This window comes from Candoia aspera, chromosome 1, assembly GCF_035149785.1.
Source record: "Candoia aspera isolate rCanAsp1 chromosome 1, rCanAsp1.hap2, whole genome shotgun sequence".
NCBI lineage: Eukaryota > Metazoa > Chordata > Lepidosauria > Squamata > Boidae > Candoia > Candoia aspera.
In genome coordinates, this window is record NC_086153.1 from 46649955 (window position 1) to 46668667 (window position 18713).

General features: G+C 38.5%; 1 protein-coding gene across 1 annotated transcript; it reads right to left on the reverse strand.

Moving 5' to 3' along the window:
* Positions 1-248: 248 nt before the first annotated feature.
* Positions 249-16947, reverse strand: NEK2 (NIMA related kinase 2). The gene is made up of 9 exons (XM_063290104.1): positions 16777-16947; positions 14573-14790; positions 12298-12538; positions 10839-10921; positions 10518-10644; positions 9970-10189; positions 9207-9261; positions 6931-7001; positions 249-958 (listed from the first exon to the last, which is right to left on the reverse strand). The coding sequence occupies exons 1-9, from the start codon at positions 16870-16872 to the stop codon at positions 729-731; spliced, it is 1341 nt and encodes a 446-aa protein (XP_063146174.1). The 5' UTR covers positions 16873-16947; the 3' UTR covers positions 249-728.
* Positions 16948-18713: the final 1766 nt, after the last annotated feature.

Sequence of the window (18713 nt, forward strand, 5' to 3'; positions counted from 1 at the left end):
ACTACAGCTCCTCAAACCCCTAATCATTGGTCATGCTGTTTGGGGTTTATAGGAGTTACAGTCTATAATATCTGATAGATTCCTATTTTTATGATGAAAACTTCCAGACAGATCAGGCTTTAACAAAGCAAATAGCTTATATGCAAAATTCTGCCAGCCAAATGTTGGATTTTTCTTAGTTCTGATAATTAGATTTTTTCCCCTTTTAAGCAATTTATCACTATTTCAGACCATGGTATCAGTAATCCCAACTCTGAAATGCCTAATGGGGATAAAACAGATGCAGCCAACTGGCACTTCCACATACAAAAGTATCAAAACCAAAAATTAAATTTAAAAAGGTGCTTAAAAGGATAGAAAAAGCAAATTTGGGAAGGAGGAAAACTCCCCCATCATAGCATTCTGTTTTCTTTTGACACACTGTAGCAGTATTTCTTTACTCTCACCTTAATCATAAAACATCTCATCCAATTTTTTCTGTTAAAAGTATTAGTACTTTCTTGATGTAGTTGAGTGCATAAAAGTGCACAATTTCTAAAAGAATGCTCACATACCATTGCTCACATAGAATGCTCACATATTAAGCTACATTTTACATAAAACATTTTAGCACTTATTTTTTATCTAAAACTAGCTACACAGACTTTTTCAGCATAACCATTACAGAAAACATACTTTTAAAACACTATAAAAACATCACAGTTCTACAAAAGCACAAATGAATTGTTTCAACGCATTCCAAGGAGCTGACGGCTTTTCAACTGATAGTGTTTCTCCAGCTCACACAGGGCCTGAGCACGCAGGTTTGCAGCATAAAGACGCTTCTTCAAATTACAACTTTTTTCTTTTGATTGAGAAAAGTTTTCCAGGATGTCCTCACATTGGGCATTTTCTTTACTTTCATCACCGAACTGAACTTTCTTTTTTCTTGTAGCATGGACAGGTAACGTTTCATCTTCTTAAAAACATAAACAGAAAGATACTTTTATAATACTAATATAAACTTTTTTAGCTATCAAATTTGCAAACTATTAGAATTCATATCTTTTGGTGGCCCAATTGGGCAAATGCGAATACCAAGCTGTATTAACATAAAGGCAAGCAGTGTTATGCAATCCAGTAGGAATACTTTATTTGTGAAGAAAAAACTTTGAGGTAGAGTTTAATTATAGTTTCTAAAGCCATAGGAAGATCTTCCAGCTCAATCTTATATTTTTTTTGTGGAAGAACAGTATTTTTCTCTGAAAGTCATTTGAAACACCTAGACAATATTCAGATGAACAAACAGCATCACAGTCCCTTTTATGGTCTTGTTTCTTAGCTTTAGTTAATCTCTTAATTTCATGATTAATGCTCCTTTGTAAAAAGAGTGATATGTAAGCAAGAACCAGCAGTGCTAAGAAAATTCATCTTGAAAAAGCAAATACAATTGGTAGAATTATATAAAATCATTTTGCATAGAATAATGACATGGTACCTTTGATAATAGCATGAACATCTTTGATCATGTAAGATTCTTCTTATGCTCACAATAATATAATAGTTCTTTTGGTATTTTTTCTATTATTATTTTATTCCTGAAGTTACATACTAGTCTGTGAAGCCTATTCTGATAAGGTGTTTAAATTCATGAACTGGCTACTATAGATTTTCAACTGACATACATTTTTATTCTTTTTCTTCTTGACAACACAGAGTATGTGCACACCCATAACTCCTTTATTCCCCATAATTATCCTGCAAGGAATATTGGAGTCAGGCACACCTAGTTTTGCTGATCTAGATTACTATGACCTATAGTATCTTAGATTTGCTGGCCTAAGTCTAACAGGCTGTGTACTCAATCATGCCAGCTCTTTGGGATATATGAAGAGACACATTTGCTCCCAATCATCCTGTTATTGCTGGTATCTCATATTGAATAAATAATGAGGAGCATAAACTATGATCTTTATTCCTGGAAAATTATTTGGATCACATCTGAAGGGAAAGTGAGTGAAATGGCATAGAAAATGGAGGCACTGAAGGAAAGGGCCCCACAAAAGACCCACAAAAACTAGATCCAGTGTAGGAGTTGTTTATTGGTACAAAATAATGTAATATGTCTATGATCACATTGGGAAGGGAGGGAGGGAGGGAAGAAGGAAAGATGGGGAGAGGAGCAAAAAGCATGTAGTTAAGTAATGAATTTTAGAAACCTGATAAAAAGTGACTATTCTATGCTCTGTAGTGATAAATTAAGCTGGGAACTCAGCTCCAAGTTAAAAAAAAAAAAAAGGAAAATCTCATCCAGGCTTTATCATCAACCAACATTTGGAAAAATACAACACAGTGGGAAGGGGCCATTTAGGCCACTGAGTACAAAACTTTGCTCAACACAGAGATTCAGATTAAAGCAATCTTACGCATGGTTCCCAGTCTCTGTTTGAACATATCCAGCAAAGGAAAGTTCCCTCAGTAATCGGTTCAAGTATCAGAGGGAGCTTCTGATCAAAACCTGTTAGGTTTTTCCTAACATTCAATCCAAATCTGCCTTCCTGTAACTTAAATCTGTTGTTCCATTTCTTGCCCCCTGGAATTATAGAGAACAGGTCTTGGCTGTCCTCTGTGTAATATCCTTTGAGATGTTTTAAGAGTACTATCACTTTCCCCCTCAGTCTTCTCAAGGAGGAACATTCCCAACCCCTTGTCTCCCTGTATTGAATTTTGGCATATTAAATCTGGGCTGCAAAAATCCAGACAACCAATAAGCATTAGAATATGTGATGGAATGATTGAGAGCCCTTGGGAACACAGAGGAGGCAGCAAGACAGTTAAGTGAGTCAACAGACCAGTCCAGAAGAGATTCTTGAGTCCAGGTGAAGCATTAGAAAGTAACCCCATCTTAATTAAACTAAATGTAAGTTGTGTGGAAGAATCTTTTGTAGGCTTTCAATATTCTGTTACATTACTTTACTAGCAATATTTTTTCCAGAACTCAAAGTGGTTCTTGTTTCCTGAGCTTGCCAGCCTGGCAGGGCTTGATATTAATCTTGAGGTGGAGTTACTCTCTTTCTTGCACTTCCCTTCCCACCCCACCCCCACAAATCTTTTTTGAAACAGCCCTGTTTCCTCCCTTTGCTGTCTTGCTGCCTCCTGTTCCCAAGGTCTGCTAAGCAGGCCATCACAGAATCTTCTGTAACTCTCTGCTGCCAACTTGTGGTCCTCTGGTTTTTTCAGCCCAAATATGGTAGGCCTAATTTGAACATCCTTGTAATTCTTCTCTGAACATTCTTGCTATTCTTTGATTCCATCTTAAAATGTAGTACCCAGAACTGGAAATACTACTTAAACTTGGTCTGGCCAATAGAGAATAAAGCAGAATTATAACTTTCTATGATTTGGAAACTGCTTCTGTTGATGCAGCCTAGCATTTAATTTGCACCCAGATTATACTGCTGTTATTCACTTTCCATGATATTTTTCACCTGTACTAGCCCACATTCTATACATGTACATTTAATTTTTTTTCTAAGAAAAACGTTATATTTGTCTATTAAATTTATTCTGTTATTCACTATCTATTTTTCTAATCTATCAAGATCAGACTGAATTTTATTTCTGTCTTCCAGGGTATTAGTATGCTACTCAATTCTGTGTACACAGATTTAATCAGCATTCCCTCCATTTCTTCATCAAAGTCATCAGGAAAAAAAAAGTTGTGGAATACAGGATTGAAACTTGCAAAATGCCACTCCAGTTCAGTGACTAACCATTGATGGGTATTTGATGAATATAATTTTTAAGTCAGCAATGCTATTATCATGCTGTTTAGCCCACACTTAACTGCCTTGTTAATCAGAATGTCACCAGGTACTTAGAAAAGAGGCCACCAAAGCATCTGATAAAGTCTGCTATGTTTCTACTTTCAGACAGCTCAGGACCATGTAACTTTTTTCAGGTGAAGGCCTCTGAGTGATATCTCAGAGCTAGAAGGGCCAGGACAAAGAACTAAGCGAAGTGAGGACAGAAACTAAGTTTAATGCACAATAATGATACTGTAGTTAGTTATTATGATAATCTAAGGAAGAAGTTTTTCTCTTCTATTGCACTGAAAATTACAATTTCATGATAAGTTTTAGACATTGAAAGCATGAGGAGATGCACTTGACTTTGGATCTTAGGGTGTGTACTCCATACATATTTAGAACAGTCTAGTAAAGAAAGCTGTGAAGGAAAAAAAATTAAAACATATATAATGGAATTGTGAGTGCAGGTGTAGCTCAAGATCAGTAAAATAATAGGAGAGAACATGAATCTTAACTGAAAGTTTATTGCTTTATTTTCCTCCAAAACCTAAACACATATTACAGAGGAACTAAAGTTTTATTCTACTTAACACGTATGGCAACATTTAGCAAACAAATGTTTGCTTGCACAAATTCACTATTCTTCCTACTGCTCTTAAGAAAAGATCTTAATAGCATTCAGGGAGAAGGGGAAAATTCACTCTAACTGTATCCATGTATCCATCCAACAGATGGACATCACAGATTCCACCCGGACAATGACTAGGTCTGCTAAACAGACACTTACCATGTAAAATGATACTCACTTATGTTAAGTAACATTTTCTGTAACCCTGAATAATAAATATGACAATGTAAGATTTTATTGAGCTGGTATCCATGAATTTTTCAGAATTTTACTTTACTCTATTTTATTGCATTCATGTTTTTCATTTCAGAAAAATATCTAAAATATGGAACATTTATGATCCACTCTTCAATCCTTTTCCTTTCCTTAGTCCCCAATCAAGAGTCTGCAGGTTCTTATAAGAAAAGCAACTTCCTTGCAAAAGTGGCCTCTTGCATCAGCCAGCATAAAAAAATGTAAAAGTTGTTGTGAAAAAAAATTTTTTTTTTAATGGTATAGATGTGGCTATCAGAGTACAACAACCAAAATCTTAAAGCCTACAGAATACATGTCATCCAAAATATTAAGCAATGTAGGCCTTTGTTTGTAGATTTTTCTTTACTATATAGTTGAATAGCTTAGTATGTTTGCAAGCTCTGCTTTAAGCAGTTTCAACACTTAGTGCAGGTAAATGGAAGCACTTCTTTGCATAGCATGTAGTGAAACTAGAAATTAGACTCCATTACCTTGGACAGATATACATTACTAAAAGTATGGGAGAGAGTATGCCTCTCAATGCCAGATGCTGTTACTGGGCCCGTGTCCTTTTCATGGGCTTCTCAAAAACTTCTGATTAATAATTATAGAGACAAAACTGCAAAGAGGTCATTGGTATGACTCAGCACAGTCCCCTCTTATACACTTCTAGTAATGTCAATGAATGTAGAAGTTTACACGGATCTTTCTATTTGACATTCTAATCAAAATCCAATAAAAGCAAATTCAGAAAGCCCTGTCTCTTAAAAGAAACAAACAGCTTTAGAATATATATTTGGTTGTGATTTTTTTTCTGTAATGGAAGTAGTTAAATGATACCATATGTAAGAGCTGCACTGTCAACAAAAACAATTACTCAGTGACAGGAGCTATTATTATTATTATTATTATTTGTATGCCACCCAGAGTCATTGTTTAATTATCATTATCATTGCTCCTGTCACTGAATAACTGTTTTGGGGGGAACTATATTTTCTGATAACAAATGTGTTAAAGTCCACTCGGGTGAGGGCAGACTAGTTACAGTTAGAATGCCTTGCTTAATGTTAGCTATTGTTAGCTGAAGTTTCATTTTAGTGTAAAAACAGGATACTCCGTCTCCTAAAATTATTCTGATATAGCGCCCTACTCCTTCACTGTTCAGGTGAATTAAGGGCAAATAATATTTATGAGACAGCTGTTTCTACCACAGCTGTTTCTATAAAAATGGAATGTGTTTAGTTCCCGGACAACTAAGCCCTTTACATATAATGGCCTTTTCTTTAAAAAGTTTTCATTGGCCAGACAACCTTTAAAGCCATATATGCTCAAAGTGGCCCTTTTTCAAAGGCAGTCCCAAATACTTTGTGGGAAACAGCTTTTGAAGCAGAGATGGGATTTCCAAGCATGCAATAACTCCTTGTATCCCAGTCTGAAAAACAGACAAAGTGCAGTATTTTGAAGCCAGCTACACAGGAACATAGCGGCATTTATAATTATAGTAAAGCTAAATGTCTTTAAGAATGAAGGCCTAACTTTTAAAATCAGCACCACTGAAATCTTTCATTATCCTATATAAATTTCATTTTCTTATTTACAAAATAGAAAAATATATTTTATTAAGGACTAACTTCACAGTTCAAGTCAAAATTGAACATCGATCAAAATTTGAAACATATAAAAGAACAATCTGATCTGATACAAGAGAGGGAGAATTAAATAGATAGCTGTATTTACACAATGTCACCCAAACTTAGATGCAATATACAAGATGTACCAGCCAAGTATCACATTAAAAACAGAAACCGAGGAAGCTGTTTGTTTGTACGAATATATACTTTCTCTGCCTCTAACCAAATACACAAAATAGTCACAACATGCAGCAATTTTGAAAGGTCTAGTAGAAGTCATAATTTTCCATATAAGGAGAGGTTCTTACAATCCTGAAGCATGTATACTTCATGACTTGTGAAGGGCCATTACTGAAACCTGAGATAAAGAATTTGTGGTCCTACAACTCTTGCAGCATCTTGTATTGTTTTCTATGATAGTGGGGCTGCTTAGAGTTCCAGGTCATTAAGAGCTAGAGGGTTTAGGGTTCAGTACAGAAGCAGGTCTGGCTTTTTTACATAATTACACAGTAAAGCATTTTATAATATTCTGGGATTGCCACAATCCCAGAAGGCTGATATCAGCCATAGAGATAAAAGAAAGATAATGATGGGAGCTTCTGTGTTCCTAGTTAGAAGTCCAGTAGGAGCATCCTGTATCTTCTCCTACCTGGGCTAGTTGCTGGCAGGAAGAATCTCTGGTCCTTGAATAAGTTGTAATTCTTCATCAAATTCTCAGCCCTATAAAAAGGAGTTGATTAGTATAAACAAAGCTTACAAATTAAAATGATTTTCAAAAGAATTCCCCTATTAGTCCGAGGCATTTTGAAGACTAGCAAATATTGTTACATCACAAATGTCTGGCTAGGCAGCCTTTCCCAGCCTGAGTTCTATCCAGATGCACAGGTCTGAATTTTCAGAATTCTCAGAAAGGGTCCTAATGGCTGGAGGATACCAGGAATTAAATTCCACACATAGAGGGGCACCTAATCCTTCCAGTAAAGATCCAGATGACAAAACCTATGACATAAAATTTTTAAAACAAATCTTATTGCAGCAAACTACTTCTAAGTTGGACTCTAAGCATGAGGGACAGTCTGGGGAGATGCTGAGGGGATGTACTTACCCTGTTATCTGGGAACGGTTTGATCCTGTTGGGCCTGAGGAAGTGGACAGGATCCTCTGGACTGCAAATGCAACCACATGCCATCTTGACCCTTGCCCCTTTTGGCTGGTAAAATCGGCCCGGGAGGTGACTTGTGGTTGGGTCCAGGCGATGGTTAATATATCCTTAAGGGAGGGGGAGTTTCTGGCTGCCTTCAAGGAGGCGCTGGCACACCCCCTCCTCAAGAAGCCATCCCTGGACCCTACTATACTGGGCAATTTTCGCCCTATCTCCCACCTTCCCTTTTTGGGAAAGGTGGTTGAGAAAGTGGTTGCGTTGCAGCTCCAGAGGATTCTGGAGGAAATGGATTATCTGGACCCCTTTCAGTCAGGTTTCAGGCCAGGATATGGGACAGAGACTGCATTGGTCGCACTTATAGATGATCTCTGGCGAGAGCGCGATAGAGGGGGTGCATCCATCCTGGTTCTTCTTGATCTCTCAGCAGCTTTCGATACCATCGACCATGGTATCCTTTTGGGTCGGCTCAGGGAGTTGGGGGTGGGTGGAGTAGTTTTGCGTTGGTTCACCTCCTTCCTCCAGGGCCGGTCCCAATTGGTGGTGATAGGAGAGATCTGCCCCTCGACCCCTCCATTGCAGGGTGCCGCAGGGTTCGGTTCTCTCTCCTCTCCTATTCAACATCTACATGAAACCGCTGGGTGAGATCATCGGTCACCACAGGATGAGGTATCATCAATATGCCGATGATACTCAGTTATATATCTCCATCCTGGGTGCAGTAAGTGGTGCGGTAGCTGCCCTCTCCAAGTGCCTGGGGGCTGTATGGGGAACAACAGGCTTCAACTGAACCCTGGTAAGACAGCGTGGCTGTGGGTTGATGGTTCCTCTGAATCTGGGAAGTTATCTTTAGTTCTGGATGGGGTTGCACTGCCCCATTCAGACCTGGTGTGTAATCTGGGGGTCCTCCTGGACTCACGACTCCTGCTCGATGAGCAGGTGGCAGTCGTGGCCAGAACGGCCTTTGCGCAACTTCATGTTGTGCGCCAGTTACGCCCTTTCCTGGATTGAGAAGCCCTCCGAACAGTCACTCATGCCCTGGTCATCTCCCAAATAGACTATTGCAATGCGCTCTACATGGGACTACCGTTGAAGAGTATCCAGAAGCTTCAACTGGTCCAGAATGCGGCCGCGCGAGCAGTTATTGGTGCCCCAAGATCGGCACATGTGACACCACTGCTGCGTGAGCTGCACTGGGTGCCAGTTCGCTTCCGGGTCCAATTCAAGGTGTTGGTTATCACCTTTAAAGCCCTACATGGCATGGGGCCAGGTTACCTGAGGGACCGCCTCATCCCCCTAACATCGACCCGCCTCACCCAGTCATGCAGAGAGGGCGTGCTACGAACCCTGCTGGTAAAGGAATTCCACCTGGCAGGGTCCAGGAGATAGGCCTTCACTGCAGTGGCACCCGCCCTCTGGAATATTCTGCCCCCGGAGGTGAGACAGGCCCATTCGTTCTCGGACTTCCGGAAGAACCTAAAAACCTGGTTCTGCCGCCTCACTTGGGTTGGGAGGGGCACTAGTTCATCTTGGGGGTGGCTATTATAGATCTCTCCCCAACAAACAAGATCCGCGCTGTTGGATTTTATATTTTATATTCTATATTTATTTTATTTTTAGAGTTATTTATATTGTAATTTATGTGTTTTAATTTTGATTGTAAGCTGCCCAGAGTCCCCTTTTTGGAGGAAATGGGAGGTGATGGAAATTTGAAATATAAATAAATAAATAAAACCCAAGACATTTCAGACATTTTAAGAACAGACCTAGACAATTTGTCCTCTGCCAGTCTCTCCCGAACACAGAGTTCTCGTTCTCTCTCTGGAACAAAAAGACAAGTAGGTTTATAAGATTGCAGTTAACATGACTGGGTATTTTATTTGGCAGAGAGGCACAATAACATTTGTTTATTTGAGTGACTATTATGTCTGTGAGAAAAGCTGCATGAAATTTAAGTACTTTGTGAAGTCCAGATGCTGGTATGGGCAATGTCCTAAGCTCAGCTGTAAACTTTGCATTGTCTTATTTGTTAAACATATCTTCTGTCTTTGCTCAAGGCAATATCCATAGCACTCTAGCCTCTAATTTTTCCATCAACAACCACCCTGCAAGGCACCTTGAACTGAGAGAGCTACTGACCCAAAGTCACTCAGTGAACTTTCATGGGAGAGTAGATTTCAACCCTTGTCTTATCTAACACTTTATGCACTATACTACACTGCCTTATTATAGTACAGTCATCATTTGGACCCTTAGACAGCAATGCTCACTCATGTTAACATTCTGTGGATGTTTAGAACTCGGTTGCAGTCAGAGAGGATCAGTGGGCTATTTTAAGACGCTGGAAGTCCAATTATAGGTGTTATGAAATTCCATGTTATTTTATTGTCACTATGCTCTCTCATTCACTTCAAATCTGTATTTTCACCTTAGGCATCCTGAAGAGGTGAATTACATTTGTTGTGATGTTTAAGCTCATGTCACCCAAGGATGGTATACCACATCCCATTGCTTTATTAATTCTCTTACGTTCTAGTCTGTGTTCCCTTTCCTTTATAGCTTTCTCTCTCTCTTGCAGCTGTTGTTCTTTCAGTTTTAGCTCATTTGTTGGCGTTCCTGAAAGTCTTTCTACTTTATCCTGTTCTGATCGTCGCCCTTTCCTCTCCAAAATTCTCACTTGCTCCTCAGATACCAAGTCAACTATCAAGAGATTCTGTAGGATTTCTTCAACTGAAGGTCGGCAATAATCCTTGAAATAGAAAAATGAATATTCAGTTTACAGAAAAGTTCTTTTAAAAATGCTAGGGAAAGAGGCCACATTGGGATCTGATTAAGACAGGTATGTATCTCTCCCTCACAACTGGATTTAATTTCTCTACAGGCACTTGGCTGCACTAAAGACTAATCTAATCAGTCACACTTACTACATTCTCAGGAGCATCCTTTGAGAGATATAGGGCATGGGATTGGGGAATTAATACTTAAAAGTTAAATGGGATGGGGACATTAGGCCTAAACATTTCCCACATGCAGTTCCTTCAGTACTGCTCCTTGCCTTTTTTGAGAAGCCATCTTACCTTCAGGTTTAGCATGTTTGTGATGAGTTCATTCAGCTGTTCTGAGTAACGGTGTGGGATTCGTCTGAACTTTCCTTCCCTTATCTTTTCTGCTAGCTCTTTCTGGTTAAAAGCTGTAAATGGAGGTCTAGAAAAAGTGAATGACATGCTTTTCAATCTTAAATCTACAAAATGGTCACCATTAAACTTATAATATTTCTAGAGGATTGTGATGCAAAATACTAAGTTCTATTGTTTGACATCAAGGATGCAGCTATACTGAAGAGCAGCTCAGTATTACTTTCAAATGCATGTTAAAAACATTTGCAGTACTGTACTTACGACAATGCACATAACTCATACAGCAAGCAGCCTAGAGACCAGATGTCAGATTTTTCATTATAGGACATGCGATTTATTTGTTCCTAAAAAGATTAAAAAAAACTTAAAATATAAATAATTGCATGGCAATAAAATTGCATATTAGAGGGATTACTGCTCTAGGAAATTGATTACTTAGTAGTATGCATTTTGGAGAGCTTTTTAGTTGTAAGCAATCCTTAACAGTGTATAGCCTCCTAACCTAGACTTCTTCAAAATGGCACTACCCAAATAGGTTTTGTGGATAGGTCTGCACAACATGCTAAGCCATAGTTTGAATAAACCATAATGGCTAGGTTCGCAGAACATGTATATCAAACAAACCAGAGTAATATGGCTTAGTATATTGAGTAAACTCAGCCAATACCTTCTGGATTTATCTGCCAGCATGACCTTGCTTGCTAAGAAATCAGTTCAAAGATTTTACTCTCAATATATCTGGAGAGCTTTAGATCAGGTAAGCAGAACTATAAGAACAAAACTAAGTAAATGATTAACATAAGCCCTATAAATTTCAGTGGGAATACTTCAAGTACAATCAACTCAATGGAGATACCATTTCATACTACACTAAGATAGTGTTGGCTCAATTTGTTAATAATTACAGTATAGGAGCAGCATCCTTATTTGCCCTAGACCTGGATTCTGCCAGTACTGCAAGACAAAAGCAGATTTGGAATTCCAAGAAAACACTCTCTTCACTCACTCATTACCTTTCATGGGCATTTTAAATTTTCCTAACAGTTCTGAAAGGTAGTAAACAAGTTTTTCCCCACAACAATATTTTTGTAGGTGTTCTTTTTCTAAAAATATTCTTTCTTGATATATTATGTAGATATAGTTATCTAGGTTTAAATTACCACATTTAATAATTATGCTTTAGATATTTTTTGCACATATATAAGGTATATATAGGATATATTTATTCATTGTTTTCAGTGCCTTCTTAATAATTTAAAAATTCAGGGAAAAAGTATGTGCTTTTAAATTGTAAATATTTACACAGCTATGACAAATATTACGGTATAAATAATTTCCAATAAAGCTTTGAGCAAAATTCAAAAACATGTAATCAGACTTCTACTTGCCCAGTAAGTGTTCCCCTTTTTTCTCCTAGAGCAAATTTGGGGCATATCAAGGAGTGAAGTTTGGAGGAGAGCCCCTAACTGTACCACGGATAGAGGGACTTCGGTGAATGGGACAGTTTAATTAGGAAGAAGCCTACTGTGATATCAAGTCATTTTAGCTCAATTAATTTTGGCTGTTAAAAAAATCAAGGTACTTAATATAGCTTGGCAAAGTACATCCTCAATTTTAGTTTTGTTTGCTAGATATACTTTTGCAACTGTGCTAAAATAGAACCAAACCAATCTGAAAAAATACTTAAATACAACAGCAGCAGATTTTGAAGGACACTTACTGGAGACATATAATATGGTGTACCAACAAATGTTTTTGCAAAACTGGTATCATGATGAAGTATTCTAGCCAGGCCAAAGTCACCAAGCTTCACATTCTTCTTGCCATCAAGGAAAATATTTGCTGGCTTCAAGTCTCGGTGAAGCACAGTGTGACCACCATCACTCCGCCTGTGACACTCTTTCAGGGCCAAAGTCAATTGAGTGAGGACTCGAAGAACAAAGGTTTCATCCAGATAATGTCTTTTGAAAGAGGAAAAGGTCATTTTAAGTACCCTTAGGCTAAAACCTCTTTTTTAATTAAGCCAGTTTCCAAAGTTCTATACTTCAGAGTGTGATTTAAGAATAAAACTTTAGAGACTCCTTAGACTTTTACCTGAATAGCTAAATCCTGAGAGAAAAAATACAATTTATTCTCACTTTGCAGATAATCCTCCCACATACTCTTTTAATTTCTCCCATAACAAATGTAGAATTTATACTAATTCATATGGCAAAAGTAAAACACTGCAAATGGGCAAAACTGGCCCTCTAATCCTAACAGAATGCAGTGAATTTGTGTTTTGAATACAGTATGAGGAACAGCTTCACAGACCTCTTCTTTTTCTGGTGTTTACAAGCCTTCTTTATACATACAACTCAGAGCAACTAACATTTTGTAGTCATGAACATGACAAAAACTGAAAATTAGTTGTAATAAATATTAGTTTGATTAACTTCTTGTTCTCTCATATTCTGGCTTCTACCTCTGATTTTTTTTCCCATTTTGCATTGATCATTCATTTCCCATTTTTTTCCATTTGTACCAGATAAGGATCTAATAAATTCTTGTTGCTACTAATCTCTTCTAAACAATTTAACAGGCGTTCTCTCTCCCTCTTCCTAACCTCTTGTAAATACTTCAAAGAGGCAGAAGATTGTAGATCCTGTGTAGGATAAGATGCAGCAAGAATCTATTATTTTCTTACCCAAATCTATTGACAAGGGAGAAAAATCCCCACCTCCCCAACATTTTGTGGGAGAAACAGACTGTTTTCTCATTTGTGCAGATGTTTCTCCCACAAAATGTTAGTACAAGGTAAATCTGACTATCTGGAACCTCCTTTTAAATAGAAGAGTTTGGGAAGAAAAATAATTGCCTCTAAGTTTGGGGAAGGATAATTTTTACCTTTTTCAACTTTAGCACGGGTTTCTTGGAGTCCTCTTTGCTGGAGAAGCAGGACATTTGTCCCAGCATACAGAATTCTAGATTCCTAGCAATCCTTGATCTATTCTGTCCATCACTCTATTATGTATCCTCTGTGTCCCATTTTTGGGACTGCTGTCTGAAGCAGTGCTAATGATTTTCAACATTTACTACACTAGTTCAGATTTAAAGGGAGGATGCAGGGTCAAAACGAAAGGATTGCTGTTTATCACATTTTACTTTACAATACTGAACAGACATCTCCTATAACAGGGCCAACTATCATTATTGGCCAGTAGAAATAATTTTTGATTTTCTAAATGTAAACTTACATTAAAGTTTTGTTTTCCATTTAAAGTCTGAGGCCAAAGTATAGGGAGGTGGGGTCAAAGAACTGGGTAAAATACTTCAAATAGAAAAGTGCAGAAATAATTGCTTAGCTTATAAACTATAATCCAGAAGTTTTGGGAATAATTGAATTTGAATATATCCTGCCATATTATAAAAAATAATCAGACCAAATGCAAGGGCATGATTTTAAAAATAACGACTCTACCACAAATATTTGTATTCTGTGATGAAAGTTGTCTCAAATCCTGAAATTTCACAGTGGTTGATTACTCTAACATGCATATATTTAGGGATTAATAAATTAGAGCACTTCCAGATGAAAGAGCAGTCCTTTTTGTGGTGTAAAACTAGACCTTCTCCAATCAAACAATAGTGTGATCAGAAGCTTCCAAGTGCCATTTTTTTATATCTCATTGCTTCCATGGACTCAACTTCAGTCTCAAGACAGTTGCTCTCTAACAGCCATCGGAGTAGGGGAACTGCAAGGGAGTTCAAGCCTGTTTATTGCTAGGTAACTCTAATTAGATGTCCTAACTTTGACTATTGTACACCACAGAAGAGTTGCAAGAAAGGGGATACAAGGAAGGGATCTGTAAACAGTACAGCTCAGTCTTGAGTACATATTCTACTAAAATCAGAAGGGTTAGGAAGAAGGCTGGTATCTAGAAGTGTCCTAAATGGTGATTAATTCCAACATACATCCCAGAAACACCATGATAATCCAGAGAGGTTTTACATGCCTTTCTTTTGTACATTTTGCTATCAGAGTAGCCAAGTCTCCACCTTCACAATATTCCATCACAATATAAAGTGTTGTATTTGTCCTATCAATTATACGATCATAATAACGGACAATATTTGGATGTTTCAGTTCACGAAGTAAGTTCACTTCAGAAACAAGCATTTGTTTTTCAGATTCTGTCATAGATCCATAGTCAAGCTCTTTCCAGACTAAAACCTGAAAGAAGACAAATAAGCCATCTCTAAAAACTGAAAGTATAAAAAATGATTAAATAGCACAATCATTCTGAATGAAGTCCTGTGGTCTAGAATCTTTAAGCCAAGAAACTATATCTCATGCCTTACTTGCAGCAAACATCTTGCCCCACCGTCCATTTTTATAATACCAAGAGATATACTTGTTATTTTATGAGTACAAAGATTAGAAAAGTGGCAGCTGTTTTTTAAATACAGGCTTTGCTTCTAGCAGGAGACTGTAAATTCTGTCAACTCTAACCAGGAATAATTTAACAAGGGTTCAGCAGTCTTACGCCATAATGATCCAAAGAGAAGCAGGACTTCCACTAAATCCCACTGAATTTTTAACTACATAATTAAGGAGAAAATCTTAGTGTTTTTTTAAAAAACTAATAATTTCCCAGACTAGTCAGAAATATCCTAAGCTTGTTTGTGCCACAAACATCCAAGTAGAAACAAACTACCCCAAAGATCTGAGACTTCACAGTAATATTTCTTAAACTATATTCCTCAGAACACAAGTGTTTTCTGAACACTTTGGGATGGCCCCAAAAACCTATACTTTTTTGTGGGTTTTCCATCTGTTCAGTTTCACTAGCCAAGCATATACAGTACTCCATCAATGAAGAAATGTTAGCAGATCTATCCCCAAACATTTCACTGAAACACTTGAGGGTGGGGGGGAATCACTAGAAGACTGTTGGGTGAAAATTCGCAAGTAAATGAAGCTTTTAAGTGAAAAGGTGCATGGTACCCACAACTAGACTATTAGCCTTTAGGAAGGCTGTGAAAACCATCCTATTCCTAAGAGCATTTGGTAGATAAGGGGTATACTAAATCACCTCTTAAAACATGATTACTTATTAGATTTAGTTTGTTATATTTCTATACTGTTGACTCCCCAGACTTAGTGCTTTATAAATAACCAAAACCATCCAAATATAGAATAACTAACATTCCATAAAAATATAATAAAATTCCTCACATAGCAATAACTCCCTGACAGTATTATAGACTAAATACTTAGGAATTGTTCTCTTCTAAATGTCTTCCTGAAGCCATCAGATTTATTTTGTTTTAACATGTATTTATTGCAGAATTACAAAATAGTACTAGCATGCTCTCATTATACAAAACATGAAACATATAAGCAGTAAAATCCAACTTTTATATCGTGGCCATGGCCAGGCTAACATGGAAAATGTGTTCTTAGCATACACATCCAAGAACATTAAAATATCAAAAATTCCAATTTAATTGTAATTATCAAAGGAACTCTGTGGGTTGATTTAAGGATAGCTTCTAGAACTGCATGTGGACCTAGAGGTTCAGAATGTATATCCCAGACCAAAAGTATTAGAACCCAGAATTCAGGCTTATTGATTGTGATAAAAAACCCACATGTGCATGTAACTACATATGTATTCCTATATTGTTAACTGAAAAATAAACCAAATTCACCCTCCAGGAAAATTTTAGGAGCCAGTCTCCTCCTCCTCCCTGTGCAGGGCCAATTTCAAAGCTTGTTTCACTTTGTGAACTTGTAAGGCTTCCATGTGAGCAACTAAAACCACGTGAGGAGAGACTAGAAAGGTGGGGTCTCCTGGCTGTCTCAACCTCTCATCGAATGGCTCACAAACTAGCCAACTACGTTTTAGCATAGAACGCTGTGTGAACTGGTGGTAACTTATGGTTCCGGATATCGTGCTGTTCTGCAACATAGATCTTGGTTATGGTATCCACAAGTGCAGCGACCGACGCTTGGCTCTCAAGAACATTCCGGGCTTCAGAGATAACGGACAACCAGCCCGTCGGGATCCACGCCCGCTGCAATGGATACACGAGGGCTGGCCTTCCCCGCGCAGGAGGGGCGGAAGAAGAGGCTCCTCTGGGTTTAGGTGCACCCTGCGTGCGGGCCGGCTACGCAGGTGCCAGGGGACCCTTGGCCGGGGGTTTCTCCGCTCACCTTGCCGTCCGCCCTCCGCCGCACCTTCTGGCATCTGCCGTATGAACCGGCACCGATGGTGAGGAGTACCTCGTAATCCTCGGGGCGGCTCGGCATCCTCGCCCCCTCGGATATTCGAGACCCCAAAACAGTAAACACGCCGTTTCGCCACGGGAGTTGTTTAAAACGCGCCGCGCCTGCCGCTGATTGGCCCGGCGTCGCGGCTCCGCCCAGGCCTCCCCCTCCGGTTTCCGATTGGCTCCCGTGTCTACGTGCCAGACGCGCCGCGCAACGGTTGCTTCGGCCGATTGCTAGGCGACCACAACTAGCGGCGCTCCAGGGCGGCGCGAGAAACGGGTAGAGATCATTCGGATTGGCTCTCAGCGTCCCGCCCCTATCTTAACCTGGTGCTTTGATTGTGGTCTGGCAGCCGAAAAGCCTTCTACGGTGACTATCGGGAACCGTTGTTCTTTTTTTATTTCAAACAGACTGTCGTCGGTTCCATTTCCGTATTGCAGTTCCTTGTATCTTCTAATCGTTTGCCCTGTAAAGATTACAGCGACAGGAAAGCTAGTTTGTTCTCTTTCATAAACTAAGATTGGGTTATAAACGACTAATCTTTAATAAACTAACAGTGCAATTCTTCATATGTCTGTTCAGAAATAATCCTTATTTATCTTGTTCATCAACTGCCCTTGGAGCAAAGCTTCTCTGTACAGATATAATGTTCCATAAAATAAAATCCAACATACAATATTCCATAAGACAATATCAAACTTGACAACGTAGAAACCAGTGGCAATGAAGTGGCAGCAAATACTGTATCAATATTGTAAACTACTGTGGGAAGATTAAAGTCATCAAGAATTGCTAAGAAAAGCTTTAAACAAATAGCTAGAAATATAGGTATAAAACATAAGTGGTCACTTTTTTAGGAAGGCGATGGAGATTTTACATTAGAAAGGAAAAGCATTCTGAGAATTTCATGGAATGTATTCTGATATCAGAGTTCTAAATGTTAAAAGGCTTCACATTCCTTTTAAAGGTTACGAAGGAAGAAAACCATGGCTACAGTACAATGTCTCCCATGCTACCTTGGGTTGATGGGAATCTTACACAAGCAGAATCTTTTCATGCAGGCTTTTAAAGAACCAGAACCCTTCTCAAAATACTGTTCAATCTTTTGTTGTGCTTCTCGTTTCATGATCTGATAAGAGATTTGCAGCATAAAAACAAAATAGCTTAAATTTTTGCACTGGTTTCTCTTTATACTGCTCCTTCTTGTCCTGAGCATAAAGGATTTTTAAAATTATATTTCTTGTAGCAGGAAAGATATACAAAATGTTCCATTCTGGAACAAAATGTTCTGGGAACTCCAAAATGCTCTATCATTCCTCCAGAACACAATGTGGCTTCTAGTGTGCCGGACGTGGAATGGGCCAAAAGAGCTCTTTATTTGTAGGTTTAATTATGTGTTTAAGTGGGTTGGGAAAAAATATTTTTGCATGGAAGGCCTCTTTCAAACTCTCAAAGAGAAAAATCCCAATTTAATGGAGATTTGTTTGTTTCCTTCCACTATTTATGTGACATTCCATTTCCTCAGAATGTGGATAATTCTGCACTGCAGCCTAAGCTGCTGTCTCCCATGCTGTTTCCCATCTGTTCCTTAAGCTCACTTCATAAATTCCAGACCAGACTGCACTGAGTTGGCAAGATGGCTGCCCTGAGGCTCAGTCCCTACTACTTGCCACCACAAGACCTAACTGGTCATCCCCCTGCTTCTTGCCCTTCCCACCTATGCAAGAAAAGAAAAGCTCACTGGCTGGCTCCTTGTGAACTGGGGACCAGACTGGATGGGCAGATTTAATTTGGAGAAGGTGGTCACAGATATATTGATTGAAGTAAAAAGATAAGATATTCACACTAGGTTTATATTATAAATACTTCAGACCAAAGCT